A 22,772-nucleotide genomic window follows, 5' to 3' on the forward strand; every position below is an offset into this window, starting at 1 on the left:
CGGGCAAGTCACCTCACCTCTTTGACTCTCAGTCTTCTCCACTGTAAATCATGATAACCATTCATCAAAGTGTTAGCATCAAAAAGGGCCTTCTAAATTATAAATCTCTGCAATCATTCATTGGTTTCTGTTTCCTAGAGGCTTCCAATCTGGGGAGGGGGCAGGATGGACCCTTATTCTAACTATTCTAACCTAAGGTGGCCTATGTAAAGTTCTGAAAGAATGGAACATAGGCTGCTGGCTTTAGGTTTAGACATTCTGATTTTTGTAGAGTTATCTCCTTCTTTCCCTTTGTCTCTTTTTCTTTTGAATTCTTTGGTCTAAAATTTTCAAGGGTAGCTAGGTCTCACTTTTCTAATTTACCGATTAGGTGTGAATGTGGTGAGAATGAAACACAGAGAAGAGAATCATAAGAAACAGCCAAAGCTGCAGATGTTGAGCTCACCCAGAGAGAAAGTCCTGACTTGGCTAGCTTGGACCGGCCATGCTCCCTGCAGCCAGTCTCACCCTCTCCCTCCCCTTGGAATGAGGCTGAGGCAGCAGCACCCCGCTGAAGGGTCAGTACTCCATCAGGATCCACGTCCTCACCCAGGACTGGCCCTATTATGGGTTCTGTTACTTCACTGGTCTAATTTTATTCTTCTGTCCTTTTACTTAATAGTAAATATCTCTATGAACCCTCTGCATGTAAAGAATTCTGCTAGGTTCTGTGATGGTTACAAATTTCTATCTAAGACTCAACCCTGTTATTCAAAGACAATAATAATTGCTGGCATTTATTCATGACTAATGTGTTCCAGGTACTATGCATACATTATTTCATTTGGCATATATTATTATATTTAATTATCACAGCAAGCTTATTAGGAAAGTGCCATTTTTATCCCATTTTATTATTGAGGAAACTGAGCTTATGTAACTTGCCCAAGGTCACATGTCAGTGATTGGCAAAGCGGGAGTTCTCACTCAGGGCTGACAGCTCCAGAGCCCAGCTCTTAGCCTGTGTGCCACATTGCTTCTCCTGTTCATGATTTACTAAGAAAGGAATGCCTAATGCCAAATCACAACCTAAGGCAGCATTGCAAAAATATTGTAAGCAGGTTAGAAAGCATGCTGAAGGAATGCAAAGGGAATACTGGGGCAGGTAGATAAGGATGCACAGAAAAGCATTTGGGAAAAGGCTAATGCCTCTGGGCAGAGGGAAGAGTAGCCACCCAGAAGATGTGTGGTAGAGGCGTCATTTTTTTTCTAGAGCCTAAGGTGTGGAATGATGGAGTGGCATATGAGGCAGATGGAGGGCGGAATATGACTTGCTCCCAAAGTGGCAGCCCGTTACCACAAGGGGGAGCTCCTACGGTAAAGGGAGACGGACACCCTAGAGGTTCTAAGAGGCTCAGGCTTCCCAGAAACAGTCTCCTGGAATCAGAATTTGAGACTCCACAATGATAAAGTGGCGACACAACCTGCCGCTGGAAGTAGTTTAGGGCCATGCGGATCCTTGACATTCTGCCTCTTGATTCTGACGGCCTAGCCCTGGCTTCTAAACACTCAATCCTTTCCCTGTTCTCTCATGCAGCTCTTGCAGGAGGCTACCATGAGCTCTCTCTGGTGCTCAGGGACTGGAGATGTCATCGAGGACTGGTGTCGATGTGACTCCACTGCTTTTGGAGCTGATGGACTCCCCACCTGTGCGCCTCTCCCACAGCCTGTGTATGGTTCTCTTTCTCTCTTTCAGCATTACTCTGGAAACAGATACTGAGTGTGTACTATTTGCAAAGAAATGGGCTGGGTACTGGGAAACAAAAAGAAAAATATGACACAATACTTGCCTTCAGAGAGCTTTCAATCTTCCAAGGGAGGCAGCACAGATGGTTTTAGTAGAAGAAAGGGTGTGACAAGTGTTAACAAGAGGCATTTAAAGAAAGTGTGAAGAGGGAATGGTCAAGTCTTAACTGACGCCATGGTGAAGGCTCTGTGGAGGAGGTGGCGCTTGAACTTCTCCTTGAAGGTGGAGAAAGTAGGACAGCATAACTAGAAGACAATGGGGAGAAAAGTGCCATTGTAATGGAAGAAGTTAGAGATTTACACTGAGAGCTTAACTAGACCAATGACATAACCACTCATTGAACACTTACTGGATGCCAGGCATTGTATGGAGCAGTTAGATACTGCTCGTTTAATAGACAAAATAAAATGCATTCAAATGGATTGAATAATTTTTCCAAAGTGGTAGAGCAGGAAGCAGGACTGGTTAAGAGGCATGTTCTTGGCCATTATAGTATGGAGAGGATAAAATTGAGAGATGATCTGGGGCAAAACCAACAGGGCTTGGTGACTGATTGAAGTAGTGGTGAGGAGAAAGGAAAAGTGGAAAGTGAATTTAAGACTTCTGACACTGGTGGCTGGGAAGATGAATAGGCCACCAGTGAGCAAAGAAGAATCAAAGGATAGGCAGGTTTGAGGAGGAAGCCAGTTTCATTTAGGCTTGCCTTGGAGCTGTCATGGGGTAGCTGAGTGTGTGGGGATGTTCAGTGTGCAGAAAGAAAGATGGAGCTCTGCAAAAAAGTAAATATTAGAGATGAGATTTCAGTCAACCCCAGAGAAATGGGAGATGAAACCACAGCTATTAGAAAGAATGCTCCAGAACAATAATCAAGTGGGAAGAGCAGAGGGCTGGGGATGAACAACAGGAGAGTCTGCATTTGGGGGGTGAAGAGGATGAAGTGCTACAAAGGTGTCTGAGAATGGACATGCCTAATCTCCTTCCCCTCAATGGAAGGCTAAACAGAACTGGCCAAGCTGAGGGCCAGGACCTGAGACAAGAATCCCTTGTAGCCTCTAATATGGCGTCTGCCATGGGGCTGAAGCCACAGGAATATTGTATCTAATAAAGAGGGCTGGCATGACAAGCTGGAAGAGAGTGACCCCAGGGGCTGGTAAGGCAAAGAAATCCTGAAGTAAAGATCAGGCCCTGCAAAAGCGAAAGGCTGAGTAGGCAGGAGCAACAGACCGCTTAGGAAACCAGCAATTGAGAGGCTGCCCTCTGGCCTGTTTCATGCAGGTGCGGGTGGGCACTAACGGGCCAGGACAGAGCAAGAAGAAATCAGAGAAAGAGGAGAATGCAGCACTAGAGGGTCATTACAAGCCAATTTCTTCTCTTGTCCACAGTCTTCCTTCTCTCTGTAGGTGGTTTTAGATACCTACAGCCTTTGGCCGTAGATACACCAGCCTTTGGCTTCCTGTTCTTCATAGTCACGATTGGACTTCTTGAGTTAAAAGAGAATCAAGCTTATTATTAATAAAAGTTCTTTCATTTAGTATAAAGGGAGCCACTAGGAGAACTGCTGCTGTTAGACTAATTCACCAGGTAAGAAAGCTACCTCTGAAACAATACTGAAGCTACCAAATGTTATCAGGTGGACACAAGATCCAGCCATAATGTCCCAGGGCTTATTTTGTTTTTAAACCTGTGTTTACTAAATCTTATTGCAAAAGATTAAATTGGGCTAAATTTTCATAAACAGTAAATGTCTATTAAGGACTTTCCTTTTCTTGACAACTGATCACCTCCTTCAGTAGCAAACCTTAGTTTCAGTGGGAAAGGAAAATATACTTTAGTTTTACACAAGTCTGTGTAAATCATATACACTTCTATTTCTCAGAAGAGGCTGGGTTTAGTCCATATTTTCACGGAATTTGTGTTCTCAGAAATCTAACTTATTTAACGTCCCTAATGCTTTTTTTTTTTTTCAAAACAGCACTCTGCATATGACACTAATTAATGAATTTGTCAATAATCTGCACTGTTTTGGGTCTATTCCAGCTTTAATGTCATATGCAAACTATGCACTCCTTCACTAACAGAAGGGCATGTGTTTTGTGTTATTTTCCCACTAGTTGAATTCCTTACTTTTGTGCCCACAGCCTACTATAATTTATTTTTGAAACTCTTATCACATACTATTATAATCACATGTATAATTACATGCTTCTATTGCTCACTAAGCTCCATAAAAGAAGGGACTGGGATGGGCATGTGCACCACTGCATCCCCAGTAGCAAATGGGTGCTTCACAAATATCTGTTGAATTGAAATTGAAGATTGCAGATGGTTTGGTGTCATTCATTCTTCGTACCTTGCACAGTGATCCTTGAGACAGGCACCTGTGAGCTGAGCAGAGAAAAGGAGGGCCAGGAATATGAGTGATCATGAGATCTGGGAACCAAGGATGAGATAAATGGCAGAGATACTTGTAAGGGAGGGAGGCTGGAGTGAGCAGGAGTGGGGAACATTCCCAGAATCCAGTGGTCTTGAAAGAAACACAGAATTGGAAGAAAGAGGGGAAACCCAAGTCACATACAAGAAATCAGAAGGCGGCTGTGAATTGAAACCACATGGACAATTAAGAGATCCATACCAGTGAATGCCAACAAGGATGATTAAGTTTCTGCGAGGTACAGAGAGGTATGAGCTGGCAAGGCATGACAGTGGTAAATGTGGGCAACTTGTAAAGAATGAGGAGAGTATGAAGTGAGAAAAGCAAGGAAAGGCTGGAATCAGGAACCAGGATATCCATATAAACCCAAGAGCAAAGACAGAAACCGAAATCAGAATCTGGGCAAGCAGGCAGAGGACATCACTCCAAGGAGAACTTGACATGTGGCCAACTTTCTCTTGTCCGGTAAAGCCCCCTATGAATATCACTTCCAAACTGAACCTGTTCCAAGGTCCAGCTAGCAGATGGCCTGGAGAAAAGGATAGTTTAGTTCCCATAGCAAGAAGGGAAGCTGGGGTTTCCCCCACCAGCAGGGCAGATCCTGATAAGGTTATGGAAGCCAAACCAACTGTGGCCTTATTAATTTGAGATTCTGGACATCACCTTCAATACGTCTTTATATGAGCAGTATACACGCATTCTCTTGATATTTTTCAAGAGAAAATCTAGAAATTATGGTATTTTCCAGCCATTTAAAACAGTACTACTCCAAAAGCCCTATCCTCTGACCCATGTAATATGCAGACATTCATTAATCTTTGACCCACCTACTGATTTATTTATTTACACTTATTGGCTGAGTTTATAATATGTAACAGGCATTTAATACATAAAACATAGATCTCAAGAGTCCTCAAAAACATTACTATCTTTCGAAAGAGACAGGCCCTCAAAGAGATCATTTTTGTAGTTGGCTGGGAAAGAAAAGCTTACAGTATCACAATTGAGGTAGTCAGTGCCCAAAGTGAGTCACAGTTGTGTCCCTGTTTCATGTTCCTTCCTGTCTGCACACAGGCTGAGACTCTCCACGGTTCACGAGCCCAGCAGCACTCTTGTGGTCCTGGAGTGGGAACACTCAGAGCCACCAATCGGGGTGCAGATTGTAGATTACCTCCTCCGTCAAGAGAAAGTCACTGACAGGATGGACCACTCCAAAGTGGAGACAGGTGAGCACCTTCTACTTCATGGGCTTGTGTTGATCCAAGGTGATAAAACTAAAACAAAGAAAAATGCCCTGCCTCATGGCTTTGCTCCAGGTCCCCAGTATCCCAGGGCAATGCAGGAAGAGCAGGGAGAAGAAGAAGCTGTTCTTCTTCTCCAAGAAGCAGCTGTTCTTCCAAGCAGCAGCCATCTTGTCCATTTCAGAGTTTTTGCCTGGTGAGCATCTGACAAAGCCTTGTTTTGATTTTGTTTTTTGTTTATAAAAGAGGTGTCCATTTCATTGCCTCTAGGCACACTCACAAAGAAACAACAATACAGTACACTAGTTATCCTAGCCCGCAATTAGGAAACAATTCTCTGCTAACCACTGCCATGATTACAGAAAAAAAAATTCCTTTGCTAATAAACCCCCTCCAGGCAAAAGCCTGTGCAAACAGATGTGTTTGGCCCATGTCTTTTCCTGAAGCAAACTGCTTTTCTCAGGTCCAGCTAGTAAGAGGGAAGCCTTAATGGAATGGAAACACCCCATGAAAAATGTTCCTTGCCTTAATATTTCACTACCTTCACATAGTGAAAGGTCAACATTCATAATCCCAAAAACTTATGCATGGGATGTGGTCACCAGCAGGATGATGGCACCAACAATCTAATTCAAAATAAACAGCTACCGGTGAGCCTGCCACTGAGGGTTAGAGACATACGCAGCTGTCTTCAGGCATAGAGAGCTGCCTACCGCTTCTTCCAAGGCCCTTTGCCTGATGTGCACAGGTATTGCTGAGGTATGGCAGGGACCACTGACCAGAATGCTATCTCTGTCCATGCCAAGAACATTTTATAAAGGAGCGCTCTGGCCGGGCGTTATGCCTCACGCTTGTATTCCCAGCACTTTGGGAGGCCGAGGTGGGCAGATCAGGAGGTCAGGAGTTCGAGAGTATCCTGACCAACATGGTGAAACCCTGGCACATGCCTGTAATCTCAGCTACTCGGGAGGCTGAGGCAGGGGAATTGCTTGAACCTGGGAGGCAGAAGTTGCAGTGAGACAAGATCACACCACTGCACTCTAGCCTGGGCGACAGAGCTAGACTGTCTCGAAAAAAAAAAAAAAAAGGTCTCCGGTGTGATGTGTACCTCTTGCCCTAGTTGTGTCTGAACTAACTCTAGACAGCTCTGAGTGGTTAAATATGAACTAGAAAAGGCCATTCCTTATAAGTCTCCTTTCTCTACTCTAGAGATTGAGGACCAAATCATTGTCATGTTAAGTTCTCATTGAGTTGACTCCATCTCCTCATTGCTTGGCCATCATTGTTTCTCATGCTTTTTCCATTCCTTCTCCTTTGGGCAGAAACAGTGCTGAGCTTTGTGGACGACATCATCTCTGGAGCAAAGTCTCCTTGTGCAATGCCATCTCAGGTGCCGGACAAGCAGCTCACCACCATCTCTCTGATCATACGATGCCTGGAACCTGACACCATTTACATGTGAGTAACACACACCTACCTAGTGACTTCTTACCCTGACAGTCCCAAGGCTTCTTACCAGTTTCTTCTTGCTACTTGAGTTCCTTTAGAGACTCAGCAAAACATGTTGAGTCTCTGAAATCTTATCCCAGGTGGCATTATAGAGAATCTTCTCGAGTACTTAGGCACTGGAATGGGGGGATCTAGAAAGATAATGCGGTTCTGTCCCTTGAGGAGTTTGCAACATAGAGGGGAAATATATAAAAAAACTAACTTTAACTTAAGGCAGAATTAAATAAATGTAGATAGAAAAGCAAAAAATGAAAAAAAATTGTAAAATAGAAGAAAGAAGTGATTAATTCTAACTAGAGTGGATGTCAACTAAACTGTGTTGTGTAGAATTTGAACCAACAGAGTCATGTTGGAAAAGGTATGCTAGGCTCAGGAAACTGCAAAGGCAAAGGTGAAGAAGCATGAAGGTGAGTAGCAAGTAGTCTAGTAGGGCAGAGGCAGACGGTGAGTAAAAGGGAAAGGAAGAAAGTGAGACTGGAAAGATAGAATGCTGTAAGTCCAAGGAGTCATTTTTGAGGAAAGGCATAGAATACCAATAACTCTGCTTTAGAAAGCTAGCTAGCTCCAACGGCATTGAAGTAATTTATAAATGTTAGAAATGGGCAGCACTTTTCTTCAAAGAAATGCAGCGAACTATATCATGGCCCTTGGAATGACCCTATTCTTTCTGCGAACTCTTCCCCATTTCTCCCTGTGCTCTGGAAACAATTGTAAAATGTTTGTGACGCAGAGATGTAAAAGATGCCAGAAAAGGAGAGATAATGATAGAATCTAAATCATGATGGAAAAATTTGAGTGCTAAGGCAGAATTCATAGTGATGTCGTTGTAAGACTTCGTGACCCCATCAGTATGAAAAACATTTAACAGTTTGCAGAGGAGATCACGAGAATAGAGTCAAGGTTTCCAGAATAAATCATTTCTATTTCCACAGTTAAAGAGCTCAGAGATGAAAAGCACTAGAAATTTGAGTGGCATTGATTGCAAGATGAACTTCAGTGCTCAGGCTGAATGTCTTCAATATAGGAAAAAGGGATGTTGCTATGGGCCGTGCATGATGAAAGTATGTAAACACAAGTGACATTCTAGAGGATTTCGACAGTAGATATAGGCACAGATGAGAATACTAAGACCATGTTGGTCCACTTTTCGGGTGATTCTACCAGTGCCATGATTCTTGTTGGCTCTTTTGATGGGGGGCAGTTGTGGCCCTTTATTGGAGGGGAGCGGGTGAAAGGAACAAGGATTTGGGAGTGCAGACCACCTAACCTGCTGTAAGGCATCTCAAACTCAGTGAAACTTGAATTATCGTTTATAGTAAAGGCTCAGTCGTCCTTCAGTTGTGACTAAGTCACACTGTTACTTAGGAATTCCGAAGTTCCTATGTACAAGAAGCAGTATTAGGAGGGCAGCCATTACCCACACTGCGACCCTCCTCATGTTGGCCTGATTGGCTGCGTTTCTGATCAGAGACCGAGGCCAATACCGTCTCTCACTCCAGCTGTCTTTGCTGATATCCCATTATGTCCCTCCTACATCTTAATAAAATGCAGACTATGAATGCTGATTATTGAAAAGTTGGAGCCAATGCAGGAGGCTAAGGAAGGAACAGCAAATCTCCACCAGGTGGCGCTGCAGATCACAAGAAGAGGGCCGTGTGGGCTGCCAGGAGTGACATTCCTCTCCCGGAAGGATCCAGAAGAGCTGCGCTTCAGCCCTTGGGATAGCGACAGAGCCCTAGATTAAGAGTTGAGAATACATGGGCTGCAAGACTGGTTTTTTGTTCCTAACCACTAAATGGCTGTAAGCAAGACACTGAAACTTTCTCCAACTAAGTTTTCTTTCTATAAACTGGGAGGAGGGCGGCCTTCATTAATGGAGTGCTGACTGAGAATTCTCTCTGACTCTGTGAGATTAGGGGTATTGTTTCCATTTTTTAATTGAGGAAACAGGTGCAAGAAAACGGAGTAACTGCCCCAGAATCACACAGCTAGTTGCTTGGGGTCTGCAAGCCTTGCATCTTAACTCCCTGCTGCTCTACGTTACTGTGAGAATCTCAGAGCATGACCTCATTACCTCATATTAAAGCAGAGAGCTGGCTCTGCACCTGGGATCCACAGAGGTGCAACGGCATTTCTGCTTAGCTGGCTTCCTTTGTCACTTTGTATGTTTTATTTAATGCTTTTTAAAACGTTATTCTGAGAAGGATCCATGGTCCAAAAACAGTGAAGAGCTCCTACTTGAAAGAGACCTTAAAGTATGTAAGGTCCAGCATTATTCATTTTACAAATGAAGAAACTGAGGCCAGGGTAGGGAGGTGATTCACGGGCCTTTCAACCCACTGCCCCATCATCACAATGCATGCTCACAGGAGAGCTGCTCTCTTTCCAGATGTGTGACAGCAGACAGATAATTCAGAAAAAAGGGAGGCAAATCGGAGGGATGGGCAGAAACCACGAAGCCTGGAGAAGGAAAGTGGGAAAGTAGCAGACAAGACAGCCAGTCCTTAGCAGGGGGCTAACGAGTCCTCCACTCACATCAAGTTTCAGGCCTTTAAGACCCACCTTTGGAAGCAGAGCTGTTCTGTTTCGGTGCACACTCACACAGGCCTCCGTCGGGGTCATCACCAAGTCTCTAGCTGTGGGCTGAACAATCCCAGCCAGGCAGCGGTGGAAGAAGCCCAGGAGTTTTGGACAAAGCAGTAAATATACTTACACGTGAGCCTTCTGACTGGGAGCAGGGCTTATCTCTTCTGCCCAGTAATCCCATCTAACCCTCAGGGTGCTGAGTGTTCAGTGGTAGAAACGATAACGCTAATGGTAAGCCAAGGCCTTTCTGAGATGACTGCACATGGCATTTCCACATGAAATGTGTAAAGTGCTCTCCGGCCATGATGGTGAAATAAACTGACTGCTCTTTCAGTGGGCCCTCCAAGACTGAGGGATTTGGAACTACTGAGGAATGGCGCTTAGGTCAAGCCCCGACTCTCCTCAGAAGGTTAAGTGAAGCATCTCCTTTTCTAATGCCTGCTTCATGTTAAAAATAAAATATACTACTAAAAGTGGAAAGAGCTGGAGAACTTAAATTTTGCACTGATTGCCCCATTGGGGTAATGTGAGAATTAATGTGAGGACAGGTATTTTCATCCTAGGTCAGCATCCAATACGGCTTAGCTGGAACTTACAGCAAGACAGGCCACAGGGCAGAGCTTGGGCAAGCTTGGGGAGGGGAGAGGTGGGGATTGACTGAGAGAGAAGGGGTCCATCTGACAATGAATTAGGATGTTTCTCATCATAGTCCAAGGACACTTAGAAATTAAGGGTCCAGGATTAAGGGATGGTGGGCTACAAAAGGTGGCTGGAATGCAGCCATAGACGGTCTAGGGCAAGTGACCTTTTAACATATTGCAGGCAGCATCGTGTGGCCCAGAGCTGCACGTAGCCAGACTGCAGCCCTGACCTGAGTTCCAAGGCCATGCTCAGGGCTCTGGAAGTCAGGCAGGAACAGGCAGAGCAGGGCCAGAATGACAGGGGATGGGGCACTAGGCAGGCAGGGCCTCAGCAACGCAAACCAGAACAGGAGCCTAGACTTACGGACTCAGACACACAGTCAGGGGTGCAGGGAGAGCAAACTGCGAGGAACAGAGGACCGGGTCAGGCCCATGCCCCAGCCCCGTGACCATGCTGGCCCGAGAGCATCAGCCTGGGGAGAGAACAGGACTTCCTATCTCCTGACACTGCTGAGAACTGATAGCCAGAACCGTGCTCAGAGCACAAGTCTGCAGCAAGGATAAAGCCACCCTACCTCTGGGCAGGGGGTGGACCTTCCTACGCACAAGGGCCCTGGTGTCAGGACCTCTGTGGGAGAAGGGGGCTCACTTGGGCCCCTAGAGGGCAGTGCTACCGAGGTTTGTATGACATTGCTAATCCTGGGGCTTTCTCACTTGCTACTCTGTGGAGGAAACACGGGTATAAGGGGGAACTTCGCCTTGTGGGAGTCCCAGACTACAAGGTACAAGTCTGAAATCTGCAGAGCAGTACCTTTGAGCCCCTTCCTGAGAGGGGAGGTCAAGGTGGTCTAGAGCAGGTGGGCAAAGGAGGGAGTTGGTGCCTGACCTGAGACTGGATTATGGGATTGAACCAGGAACAGAGCTGGTTCTACACAGGGCTGGTCAGATACACCAGCTGCTGGGTTTGGTGGCCCCATTCACAATTCTAGAAACCGTACCAGAAGCTGATGAGGCATCAGCATATGGCATGTGGGGCCAAATGATGGAAAATTTCGTGGCTGCCACTGCTAGGGGTCCAGCCAGCCTAGCATCGCCACCGGAAGCCGTAGGGGCTGGGTGCAAGGGGCCCCCTCCGACCTTAGAGGAGAGGAAAGGCAAGGAGACAAGGGTGAGAAGACCTTGGGTTTGGAATCAGGGTCGGGCTGGGGTTGAGTACTAGGTAAGACCATTTATCAGAACTCAGGAACAGGGGATGAGGCAGAGGCCAGTGAAGTGGATTGAGCCACTGTGTTGCAGACAGGAGTGAAGGGCTGCAGACTTGGTCCTGGTCTGACAGCAAGGAGGGGCGGGAGTCCTGCAGGAGGCCAGCAGGTGTGGCCCAACCTGCTGTGTCCTGAATCCAGGCAGGTCATCACATTCTGAGTCCCAGCAGACCAGTGCTCAGGTGGTCTGGGGCCTGCCTGTGTGAGGCCCCCATGATTCAGCATGAGAATTTGGAGAAGGTAGAGGGAAGGCAAATGACGTATCGGGGCACACAGGCTCTCACACTGACCTTTCTGTGGATGTCTTTGTAGGGAGGGAGTGGTGGACCATGGTTGTCTTTTCTCTGTTGAGAGAAATGCATATTTCTTGCCAGAATCATTAGGCAATTATCTATATATTTTCTACTTCACCAGCGTGTCTGTTCCACACCCAGCTGACATTTAACTGGACCACCGTGACTCGGGGCCTCTCTCTCCTTTTCACCTCTCTCCCTCCCTGTAACTCTACCAAAAGGAAAGAAAATCAATACTTGCCAATAAACGCAGCCTCCCATGGTGACGCAGCAGAAAGTAAAGTGACAAGAAAGGCGATATTAATGATTTTCTTTAGACCGACTGGGTTGGTTATCAGAGGCCCTTGGCACAGACACCAGAGCTGATTGCCATGGTTATGTTCAGATTCCCTTCTCAGTGGCAGAACCTGGAATTCCTCTTCTTCCTCTCCATTTAGCTCCACCATCCAAGGAGAAATTTTACTTTCAGCCTTTAATAGCCAGTTTTCATTTTCTTCCTGGAAGGGGCTCGTAGAATCATGTCTTCACATTGTCATGGAGACTGCAATGTTTCCACTCTGGATTTCTGGTCCACAGTGGGCAGTAGCCTTATTATCATCTCCATTTCACAGGCATTCACTATAACTATGTGGCTTCAAACCCAAGTTCTGACCATCTGTTTCCAAAGACATAAACTGTTTCCCTGAGTGGTTGTCAAAGTTTAACAGGCACCAGAGTCACCTGGAAGGCCTGGGAAAGCACAGAGATTTGGTTCCTATCCCTAGAGTTTCTAATTCAGTGGGTCTGGGCTAGGGTCTGCTGCTCCCAGGTTCCCAGGTAATGCTGGTCCTGCTGGTCTGGGGGCCCCACTTTGAGAATCAGTGCCTGATACCATGATGCTTTCTGCCAAAAAATATACCCAAGACAGCAAATTACAACCCAAGACCCACTAGGAAGCAGTGAGAGGCTCTAGGCTGCATCTTTCTGCTTGGGGTGGTGGCAGTAAACGTGACCCACAATGACAAGAGTATCCGGGTCCGTAGCAGCCCATCCAGGCAGAGCTGGGCCATGAGCTAGGGCCACGAGCTAGGGCCACAGAGATCTAGCCTCCAGCCACACTGTTTCTGCTAACCATGCCCTCCCACTCCCTGCCAGGTTCACACTGTGGGGAGTGGACAACACAGGACGGCGCTCCAGGCCAAGCGACGTGATTGTGAAGACCCCATGCCCCGTGGTGGATGATGTCAAAGCTCAAGGTAAGAGGCATCGAAGTTAGCAGGGTTTCTGAAGGGATGCCCCAGGTACACCCCCTTGCTATGAGGACAGAAGGACCAAGAGAGTTGAATGGAACAAGCTGGAGTTCAGCAGGGAAGGAGAATTCAAGGCCCAGTGCAGGAGCGTTGCCTTTCCGGAAATAATACTCAGCCGCTGGCAAAAGTCCTCATCGTATTGCATTACTCCACACAGTCATAAGTCAAGGAGCCCGTAGGAGACACTGATGAAGCCCCCTAGCATACACGATTATATGCCAGGTGCTTACGTATGTAGTGAAGTACCTGTGATCTCTGCCCTCAGGATACTGATAGGGTCACTCACTCTGTTTATAGGTTTTTGTACATCTGAAAGCTTATTTTGAATTAACATATACAGCAAGGCTGCAGATTTGGAGTTAATTGCTAAATCCTGCCATCCCTGGCAAAAATTCATCAAAATTTTTAATTCTGTATTTTGAAGTTGTTGTGGGCCAGTTCTTTGATAAATAACTGGCTGTCTTCAGTACAAGCTCCCCTGCAGGATCAGTCCCTGTTAATTAAGAAAAGCTTGTCTTCAGTCAACATCCATTGCACAAAGCTTACCTTTTCCTCATGACAATGCCAGGCTGGTCTTGACAACATCCCCTGTTCTAAGGTTTTTATACCCTATTTATAACCAGAATTTTAATCATCCTGGTCACCACTTCTACAGGGCTCCAGCACTAATTTAAGTGATCTTATCAACCACTAACATGGTAGTGTTGAACAGACAGCATTTGCATATTAACAGAGACATTGATGCTGAAAGTTTTAGGTTGTGCAAGTTTCAGTAAGAGAAATATTGTGTCCAATCTGATTTGCTGACATCCTTTAAATCACCTTATCTATGGCTCCTGACTCCAGGTGTATTAGATAGACAGGAGGGACATAATCCCAGAATGTCCAAGGGGTGACATTGTGATGATGCAAAATCACAAGTGAAAGAGTGACCTAGATTCCCATTAATTAAAACCACTAGTATTGTAGCACTGTACAAGGTCTGAAAAGATTTTCATCTTTAATCTGCAGAGCGTGTTAACGGTAGGGTTATTTCCAACACAGACACCTGATCATATCAACGGCCCTTCTTAAAACTCTTTCATGTATTGCCATTCCTCTTGTGACAAAAATATTAAACAGGTACATTAGGACCTAAATGGAGTGGCCCCAGCCCACTTCTCCAGCGCTTCGGCCCCCTCCCTTAGCCAATTTCTGCATTCCAGCCTCACTGCCTTCCTCAGTTCTTCCAAAACCATTTTCATTCTACCATGAGGCCTTTGCACACATTGGTCCCATTATCTAGAATTCTCTTACCCTGTCAACTGATGAACACCTCGTAGTCTGCCAATCTCAGATCAAGTGTTCCTTCCTCAGGGCAGAAAGGGCGAGGAGCCATAATAAAGTATCCTCCAGTACCATGTTTCATTCTTCAGAACATTCATCATATTTATTATTGTAATGATGTGTTCAATGCCTGCCTACCTCACTAGACAGTGAGCTCCCTGAGAGCAGGATCCCAGTCTGTTTTTGTCCACTGTTAGGTCACTAACACCTGGGAGGCAGTGTGGTTGACCAACTCATTGCAGAGAACCTGGAGTCAACATCCCAGGTTCAAATGCCTGCCTCCCATCTAACTGCTTGATCTTCAACAGGTTACTTCACCCCATGCCTCAGTTTACTCATCGGTAAATTGGGGATGGGGGAGATAGTACCCTAGCTAATGAAGTTCTAGTGAAAATTGAATGACTTAATTAATTTAAAATAGAAAAAACCACCCAGTGCCTGGCATATAATAATTATTCAGTAAAAGTTAGCTGCCATTATTATCAGTAACCAACCATAGAGCTTGCTGTCTACTAGGACGTCAACAAGTATTTACTGAAGGAATGGCACAATACCCCCATGTTATAGATGCAGCAATTGAGATTCAGAGTGGAGTAAGTAAAGTGATCAAGATCACAAAACATCCGGCAGAACCAGCACTCACACTTGTTATTTTACCCAATTCCCATTTTGTCCATGTCACCAAAAAATGGTTAGAGAGTTATTATGTCAAAGACTGAAGCCCTTCCCCTTGTCTCTAAATACTGGTGAAGAAGAAAAGGCTTACATTTTAAAAGACTGTTTAAGTTACATACCGAAACTCCCTTTTTAGACCCTCTGGAGTGAGTGCTGTTGGCTTATAGGGTATAGACTGAATGACTTTCGAAGGTCTCTGCAATTCCCTGATGAGGAAAACTGGCGTTGAAAACTCCCAGATGAGAGACTGTCTGCAGAGGACCCATGACACCCTTATTTCATTGTCTGCTAATTTCTTCCTCTAAGCCAGAGACAGTCAGGTAGTGAGAAGGTGCCTCCGCTATTCCTGTGTTGGAGAGTTTGCTGATGTCTTTGCAGGTAGCACAGCCTGCAGTGAGTAGTGGGACATCAGGGAGTAGGCAGCGGGTGGTGGGACATCAGGGAGGTGATTAGCAGGTGGAGGGGATGCAGCATGATGCTACCTGCAGGCATGGATAGGTAGAAAGTAATTCTAGAATAAAGAGTGGCCCATATAGGGAAGTTTGCTGGGAGCAGACAACTACACAGTTCTCCATGCGGGGCTCTTTCGGGTCTGCCCAAGCCCTCCAGAGTACATCAAGATGCGCTCTGCCTGCTTGTGCTTCTTAATAAAGGGAATTTCTGAAATCCCAGCAGATGAGCTGGGAGCAGAAGAGCCAATTTAGTGCTGAGACAGTGAAATAACACTCCCAGGTCCTGTTATCCTTCAGCCAGGAAGGTGTCCTGTGCAGGTAAATCCAGAATTAATGAGTTAGACTAATTGAGGGTATCCTTGCTAATTAATACAGTTCTAGCAGTTCTACCAAAATACCATATGCTTTGTCTTCCTCACACCCAGATGGTGATCATAAATATGATCTCGTAGCACTCAGGTCTGAGTTTAAATCTAATAACAAATGGGAATTACCTTTTAAGTGACCTGGAGCATGACTTCAGCTCCTCATTATCTACCTAAAAGCCAGACTTCATCCCTTATGTGAAGATTTATCCTAAACTAGATACTTTCTCTGAAGAATTTTCCTGCATCATGACACTAAAGCCACTGTGGAAATAAGTTTCTACTGATGTTTTGCTGAAACCAGCCTTCCACCAGTAGGTTCAAGCTCATGTGAGTAATAAGATCAACCCTCTTGGCTAGACTCCAGGTCAGGCCATGGCCTTCTGAGAGTCCTTCTTCATGATGCTTCATCTAGGGAAGGCTAGTTCTCATCCACCCCTCCCTGATGCCTGTTCTCTCTTCCTGATGCAGACATAAATGTTTATCCATCCCTTTATTTGCTCCTTCCACAGCCATTTATCGAACCCTGCTATTAGATGCTACACACAAAAGTAATTAGAATCAAAATCTGTTTTCAAGAATTTTATAATCCTATTTCATGAATTCATTATGTCATTCAATACACATTAAGCCCTTACTAAATACCTGTCCTAGGCAGTAGGAGCCAAACCTCCTGTCTCATGGAGCTTATATCTTAGTAAGGATGACCAACAACAACACAACAGTAATGTGTATAATATTTCAGATGGCGATATGTGTTATGGAGATACATAAGCAGGGCTGTGGGATAGGAGGTGCAGAGGGTAGAATTTTACTGGAGTGGCTTTGGAAGAAGGTGAGGGAGAAAGTCATGCAGAAATCTAGGGGAAGATCTTTCCAGATCAGGGAGCAGCGCTACAGAGATTCTTGGCTCATGTTTGAAGAAGAGGATGGAGGAACAGTGGGAGGGAGAAGAGCAGGAGAGGAGCTCCAAGAGTGTGGGGAGGATTTCGTAGGGCCTGGTCATCAAAATAGGGCACTGGACTCTGCCTGGGATTGGAGTGGGAAGCCCTGGAGGACTGTGAGCAAGGGGCTGACATGATGGACCATGGAGTGGCCACTGCCTGCTCTCATGCTCTACATCCAACCCATTGGCAAATCCTTTTGGATCTCCTTTTCATTATTGGAGAACAGATTTCACAGAAGTATAGAGGCTGTGAAAGGAGGAACTTCTTCTTGTTTTATTTTTCCCCACTTTTTAACACACTATATTTTACATATTTACTATGTTTATTGCTTACCTGACCTGATTGTCTCCTACCACCAGACTGTAAGTCCATAAGGGTGAGGAATTTTGTCCAACATAGCGCAAGTACATAGAAAACTGTCAGGCACATAGTAAGCACTCGAAAACAATTTTATTTGATAAATGAATAAATACAAGCTTACTATGTCTAGACATCGTGCTTTTTTAAAAAAAAAATAAAAGGTTTGACATTTAATATAGCTTTTATTCTCACAAGAATCTTGAAGGGTATGTATTATTAACCATCATTGAACAGACATGGAAACTAAGACCCAGACACGTTAAGTAACTTGTCCCAGGCCACACAGCTAGTGTGGCCCAACTCCATTTGATGCCATGGTGTCTGGGTCTGAGAGCCTCAGTCTCAGCCTTGTTAATTTACCCTGCTGCCTGAGAGATCTCAGTTCTTTTCTAATCATGTTTTTTGTGATGAGGCTGTGTAGACAGGCTCTTTGCCATATTTTCACCTGCGTCTTATCTATTTCTGAACATCATGAATGTTAAAGAGAGAGAAGACAGGTATCTGTCTTGAATAACTCAAGGTTTCTGTGAACCTGCAATTGAGTAAAATTATAACTAAAAATACCTATACTATTTTCCATTGTTTGAGTTAGTGAATTCTTGAGATGCTATGAAGACTAACAAAATAAATTCTCTCAATTCTTTCTATGGAAATAGGAGGAGCCAGAAATATTCATGCTCTAGGAGCCTGGAGCATAGATCTTTCTGAAGACAGCATCTGACTTACTGATGTGGGCTCTTAGGCATACCCAAGAGCTAGAATATTGCGGTTTTAGGAGATTGGTGGTGGAAACTGGTCTCGTCCCACGTGCTGCAAAAGCTGGGAGCCCTTAGTCTTCTCCAGCTGGATATGACTACTATGTTATGAGAATGGTAGGCACCTCCTCAGCCATCACTGCTCCTCCGCAAAGATGACCACAACCAGGGCCTGGCATGTGGACTGTTCTTTCTTATCACAAGAAGTAAGCACAGATTGGCACTAGTGCAGGGGTGGGAGAGGAAGTCCAGATCTGCCTATCTCAGCTCTGGTCTTATCACCAGCATTTTTCCTCCCCCTGGCCATTCTTCTCTCGGCAAGCGCTCCCTGCCTCCCATGGAATACAACACAGCTCTTAGAAGAGTCCCTTGGCCTCTTCTTATCTCAACTTCAGAAATGACAGACCCCCTGCACAGCTCCTAGGATTCCCTCTTTCTTGGCATCTGTGGCCCAATCAGGGCAATGCCCGTGGCTAGAGAGAGTCATCCCAGATTTTCCATCCCATGATTCTGCCTCCTGTACCTTAAATTGATGATACATCACCTATTCCCACGCATCAGTACACAATAGCAACGGCAGATAGGCGTAGTTTTCAGTTTTGACTCCATCTCACACTGGCAGTGTGACCTTGGGCAGGTAGGTAACTTGGCCTTTTCCCAAATCTTCTCATTTGTAAAACAGGCACATTCATATCCATCTTTCAGTGGTAGTATAAGGATTGGAATTCACATGTGCAAAGTTCTTGGCAATCATAGGCCTTCGATAAACAACTAGAGATACCATAGATATTTATTTTCTAAATCACTATCCTCCTTATTTCTTAATTCCATTTTTAACAATATGAGAATTTTAACAACCTGAAAATCTAAGTGGACTTCTACACTAAAGTTATTTGCAATGCAGCTAAATATGCTGGCTGCAAGTTTGGTTGCTACGGGATTGGTGTTGCCTGGTATCGAGAGATATCAGTGTGAAACTCTTCCCCAAAGTAAATTTAAATTGTTCCCAAAGGTTTAAGTTCTATTCATTCAGGTAACATTTTTGGATCTACTAGATTGTCTGGCCTTGTGCTAGCCACTCAGGATAGTAAGGGCATACAATCTGGCTCCTGTCCTCATAGGCAACAGGTAAGACAAAAAAGTCAAGAAATAATTGAAGTGTCTGGGCAGGATAGAGGTAGAAATTTTATTCATTCCAACTCTGGAAACTGCTACAAGGATGACTTTGTCGTGACCAGCAGTGCTGAAGTCACTTGGAAGTTTGACAAGGAATCAAGCTGCATGCCTGTGAGCTAACAGACGGTCACATTGGCGAAGTTGTGGCTTAGGAACCTGTGGACTTCATTTCTTCATCCCCAGAATTAACACTGCATCCAAGACAAAATGTTTCTCTCCAGATCTTAGTTTCCAAGCTGTTTAGCGAGAAAAATGTAAATACATCTCCTATTGGATAAGTTAAAAGAGAAAATATTTAATGATGAAGTACTTTGAGCTCTGTAAGAAAAAAATGCCAAGTCTATACAAAATCATTTCCACTTTGCCCCATCACCAACTTCAGATTTAGCAATTTATGCCTTTGAGGAAGAAATATCAGAGACATAAATTAAATGGAAAGATTACTCATTTACACTAGATTCCATTTCTGGGTCTCCACAGAGCTGCCTTTGCACTTGGTCTAGGCGGTCCTAACAAGGGTTCTGCTTTCCCACAGTCTTGAGGCCACTCCAGACTCTTCACATCACTCGCAAGCACTGCCTGACAGTGCCTCACTTCATCCCTGAGCCGAATGCCCACCACCCGCTGCCAGGGCTGCCCTGCTGCTTTGGCAGGAACCCTGGTATTCAAGCACATGCTACCTAGAAGTGCAGGGTTGTTAATGCCCCATGGGAACACATTCAGACCAATCATGGATGGAATCTGGAGATAAATTCTTTCCTTCTACCCCTGAATGACCCAGTGGAGAACCAGTGGTTCATACATCCTCTCCTGCAAAATGTAGCAGTCAGCTCATCAGGAAGGCATGGCCAGCTCCTTCATGCTGTCCGTTATATTTACTTTCTCTTCTTTCTTGCTTCATTTCCCTTTATCTTCGCTCCTGCTTATCTGGGATTGCACTTGCCAAAAAAGTGTTAGTATATGAGCTTTTTCCTCAAGCTAGGTCTTTTTAGAAAATCTGAGTAAAAGAAAGAATATTGTAACTGAAACAGACCTTAGAGAGATTCTAGTCAAAGGCTTTCATTTTATAGAATGGAAAACTTAAGCCTGGTGGGGCAGACACAAAGTGAATTACTCAAATCACTTTCTTCGGGCCTTGGGTTCAATTCTCTTTCAGTAACAGCATACTCACACACACGTAAGTAAACATGCATATATGTATATACATACACATTGGCATACACACATATATGTGTATGTATATACTATATGATATATATGCATATTATGTATACATTATAAATGATCTACATATGTTTATATGTGATATATCTATGATATAGATTATATATAATGTGTGTGTATATATATATATTATGTATATGTAAATATGAACTTATTTTCCTTTTCCTCCTTCATCAGAAATAGCAGACAAGATCTACAATCTCTTCAATGGCTACACTAGTGGGAAGGAGCAGCAGACTGCCTACAACACCCTCCTGGATCTGGGTTCCCCCACCTTACACCGGGTCCTCTACCACTATAACCAGCACTATGAGAGTTTTGGGGAATTCACCTGGCGATGTGAGGATGAGTTAGGTCCCAGGTAATCAATAAACTAAGTCAACCCTTTTAAAGACTTCTTGAAATTTTGTACCTCTTGTGCTGTAATACTGTGTCCATGAAGTTGTAGAGATTTCCTGGATGAGCTTAGGCAATCAGAGACGTCAGTCCTCTGATTTGACAGTTCAGTCCATGCAGATTAGTTTTGGATAAGCTCTATTTAAGCAGTCCAACCATGAATGCTTTTCCTGAACTCTGAAAAAAAATTTTGCTCTTGACCTATTTTGCCCTCCTTTTTTATCATGTTGACATTGCATTCCAAACCCTAAAACTCAAAGAGTCAAAAGCATGGTCTTGTGAAAGAAAATTTGGAATTTTATTAAAGAGGTTATCTAAAAATATTTTTTGCATTTAGGTTTTTCATATGTTATATCCATTGTAAATACTTGTTTTGAGTTAAATTCCACATCTCTTGAAATGCAACATGAGAGTAGCCAAAGACCCATCTTGACATCAATCTTGGCCGGAGCTAGGGTTGCATAGTGTGTGCTAACTTCTCTTGGCCCCAGGGGCCATGACTGCCTAATACCCACGCCCACTGCTTTTAGGTTGCACAGACAGAATAGAGTGCTTGGAAAGTAAGAAATGAGAAGAATGTACAGATGTATCACTTTTCTTTTTTTCTGTTAATCATAACTGTATATTGCTGCTTTGAGAAAACAGACTTCCCTGGAAAGACTGAAATTTTCAGATAGATATGATAAAAAAGGATTTTCATATGGAGTGTTGGTACCTATATGTCCCCAAATTATTTAGGTGCTCATGAAGAAAAAATAAAAATAGGGGAAGAGCTGTGAGAATAGAAAAAAGAATGAATGAGAAAGAAAATGAAGAAGGAAGGAAAAATTTAAAAGGAAGAAAGGAAGGAAGGAAGGAAGGAAATGAAGAAAATTAACACTATAGAATCCTCTGGCCCTTAAAGAATTCTTTCACTCCAGCCAATAGGGCAGAATGAAAGTACCACCCAAAAGTCATCCCATCCATCTGACCTCTGACCAAATTGGAGAGAGAATCATCCTCATTTGGCCTGCTGTGACTTGCAGTTATAAACTTTCCTAGAAGACCATCATTGAGGACATTCTATTTTCTTATTTTGAAGGAAAGAGGAAAATTAGGTTTATCTCCTGAAATAAAATGATTTTATGTGTAAGATCTGGCAGGGTTTTTCTACAATCCATAAATAATTTCCTGTTTATAAAGGGTGATAATTCTTGGACAAAGACAGCCACCACTGTAGACCAGAGAGAAAAAATGTAAGGGATTTTTAATTCGTTTTGTCTCAGTTTTGATAAGAGACAAACCCAGAGTTAGAAAGTAGATACATGTTAAGAAATATCATCTTCACTTCATACTCTATCTTTATCTTTACCTTATTCTTACTCATCCCTAATATCAACTCCATTCTCTAACTGTCCTCTCCTCTCCACTCCCTTCTACCTCCCTCTTGACCCCCTTCTTTCCTCTCTGCTCCCCTCTCCCCTCTTCTCCCTTCCCTTCTGTCTTCTGACATTTATTGAGTGTATATATACAGTTCTTTGTCAGGGAACATAAATGTCACAATTTGAAAAGCACTAACATTGCATATATCATCTTGATTTCTAAGGGCGTTTGGAGTGCTTTTAAAATTTCTCTCTTGTGACTCAAGAATCAGAAGGAAAAATGGTTAATGAAGAAAGTGAGCAGGGGAAGAAATGTAGATCTTGTTGTAAAGTAAGGCCACTGCTGACTGCACACTCTCCTCCCAGGAGGTTCCTTCATGTGTAATACTAGTCTTTCATGGCTATATATTAGAAAACATTGTGTAGTTTCATTAGTCTGCAGGAAATAAAATTTGGCTTTTTAGTGTCATGGATCTCAGAGAGAACCACAGGAAAGGAAAAATCCTCTGTTTTGAAATACATCAACCCACTTCGGGGTTAACTGTGAAGATGAGTAGAAAAGGGTCTATGGCTACTTACTTCCTGTGAGCAAACAGAGGATTCCCTCAGTTCACCACAATCCAATTTTATTAAAACTCGATGAGGCCTCCAGATTGAGCTGAGGGTTGAAAATAGTTTGAGAAAAACATTGGTTGCA

At 44.0% G+C, this 22,772-nt stretch overlaps 1 protein-coding gene across 2 annotated transcripts in view; it reads left to right on the forward strand.

Annotated features, from left to right (window-relative positions):
* The window catches only part of ASTN1 (astrotactin 1), a 306,051-nt gene that overhangs the window by 277,613 nt on the left and 5,666 nt on the right, over positions 1–22,772 (forward strand). For both annotated transcript variants that reach the window (XM_030823936.1, XM_030823937.1), the window contains exons 18-22: positions 1,577–1,710; positions 5,292–5,443; positions 6,781–6,916; positions 12,884–12,984; positions 20,496–20,679. In XM_030823936.1, the coding sequence (XP_030679796.1) occupies positions 1,577–1,710; positions 5,292–5,443; positions 6,781–6,916; positions 12,884–12,984; positions 20,496–20,679 (707 nt within the window). The remainder of the gene's footprint in view (positions 1–1,576; positions 1,711–5,291; positions 5,444–6,780; positions 6,917–12,883; positions 12,985–20,495; positions 20,680–22,772) is intronic.

The sequence above is a fragment of the Nomascus leucogenys genome, chromosome 12, assembly GCF_006542625.1.
Source record: "Nomascus leucogenys isolate Asia chromosome 12, Asia_NLE_v1, whole genome shotgun sequence".
In the NCBI taxonomy this organism is placed as follows: domain Eukaryota; kingdom Metazoa; phylum Chordata; class Mammalia; order Primates; family Hylobatidae; genus Nomascus; species Nomascus leucogenys.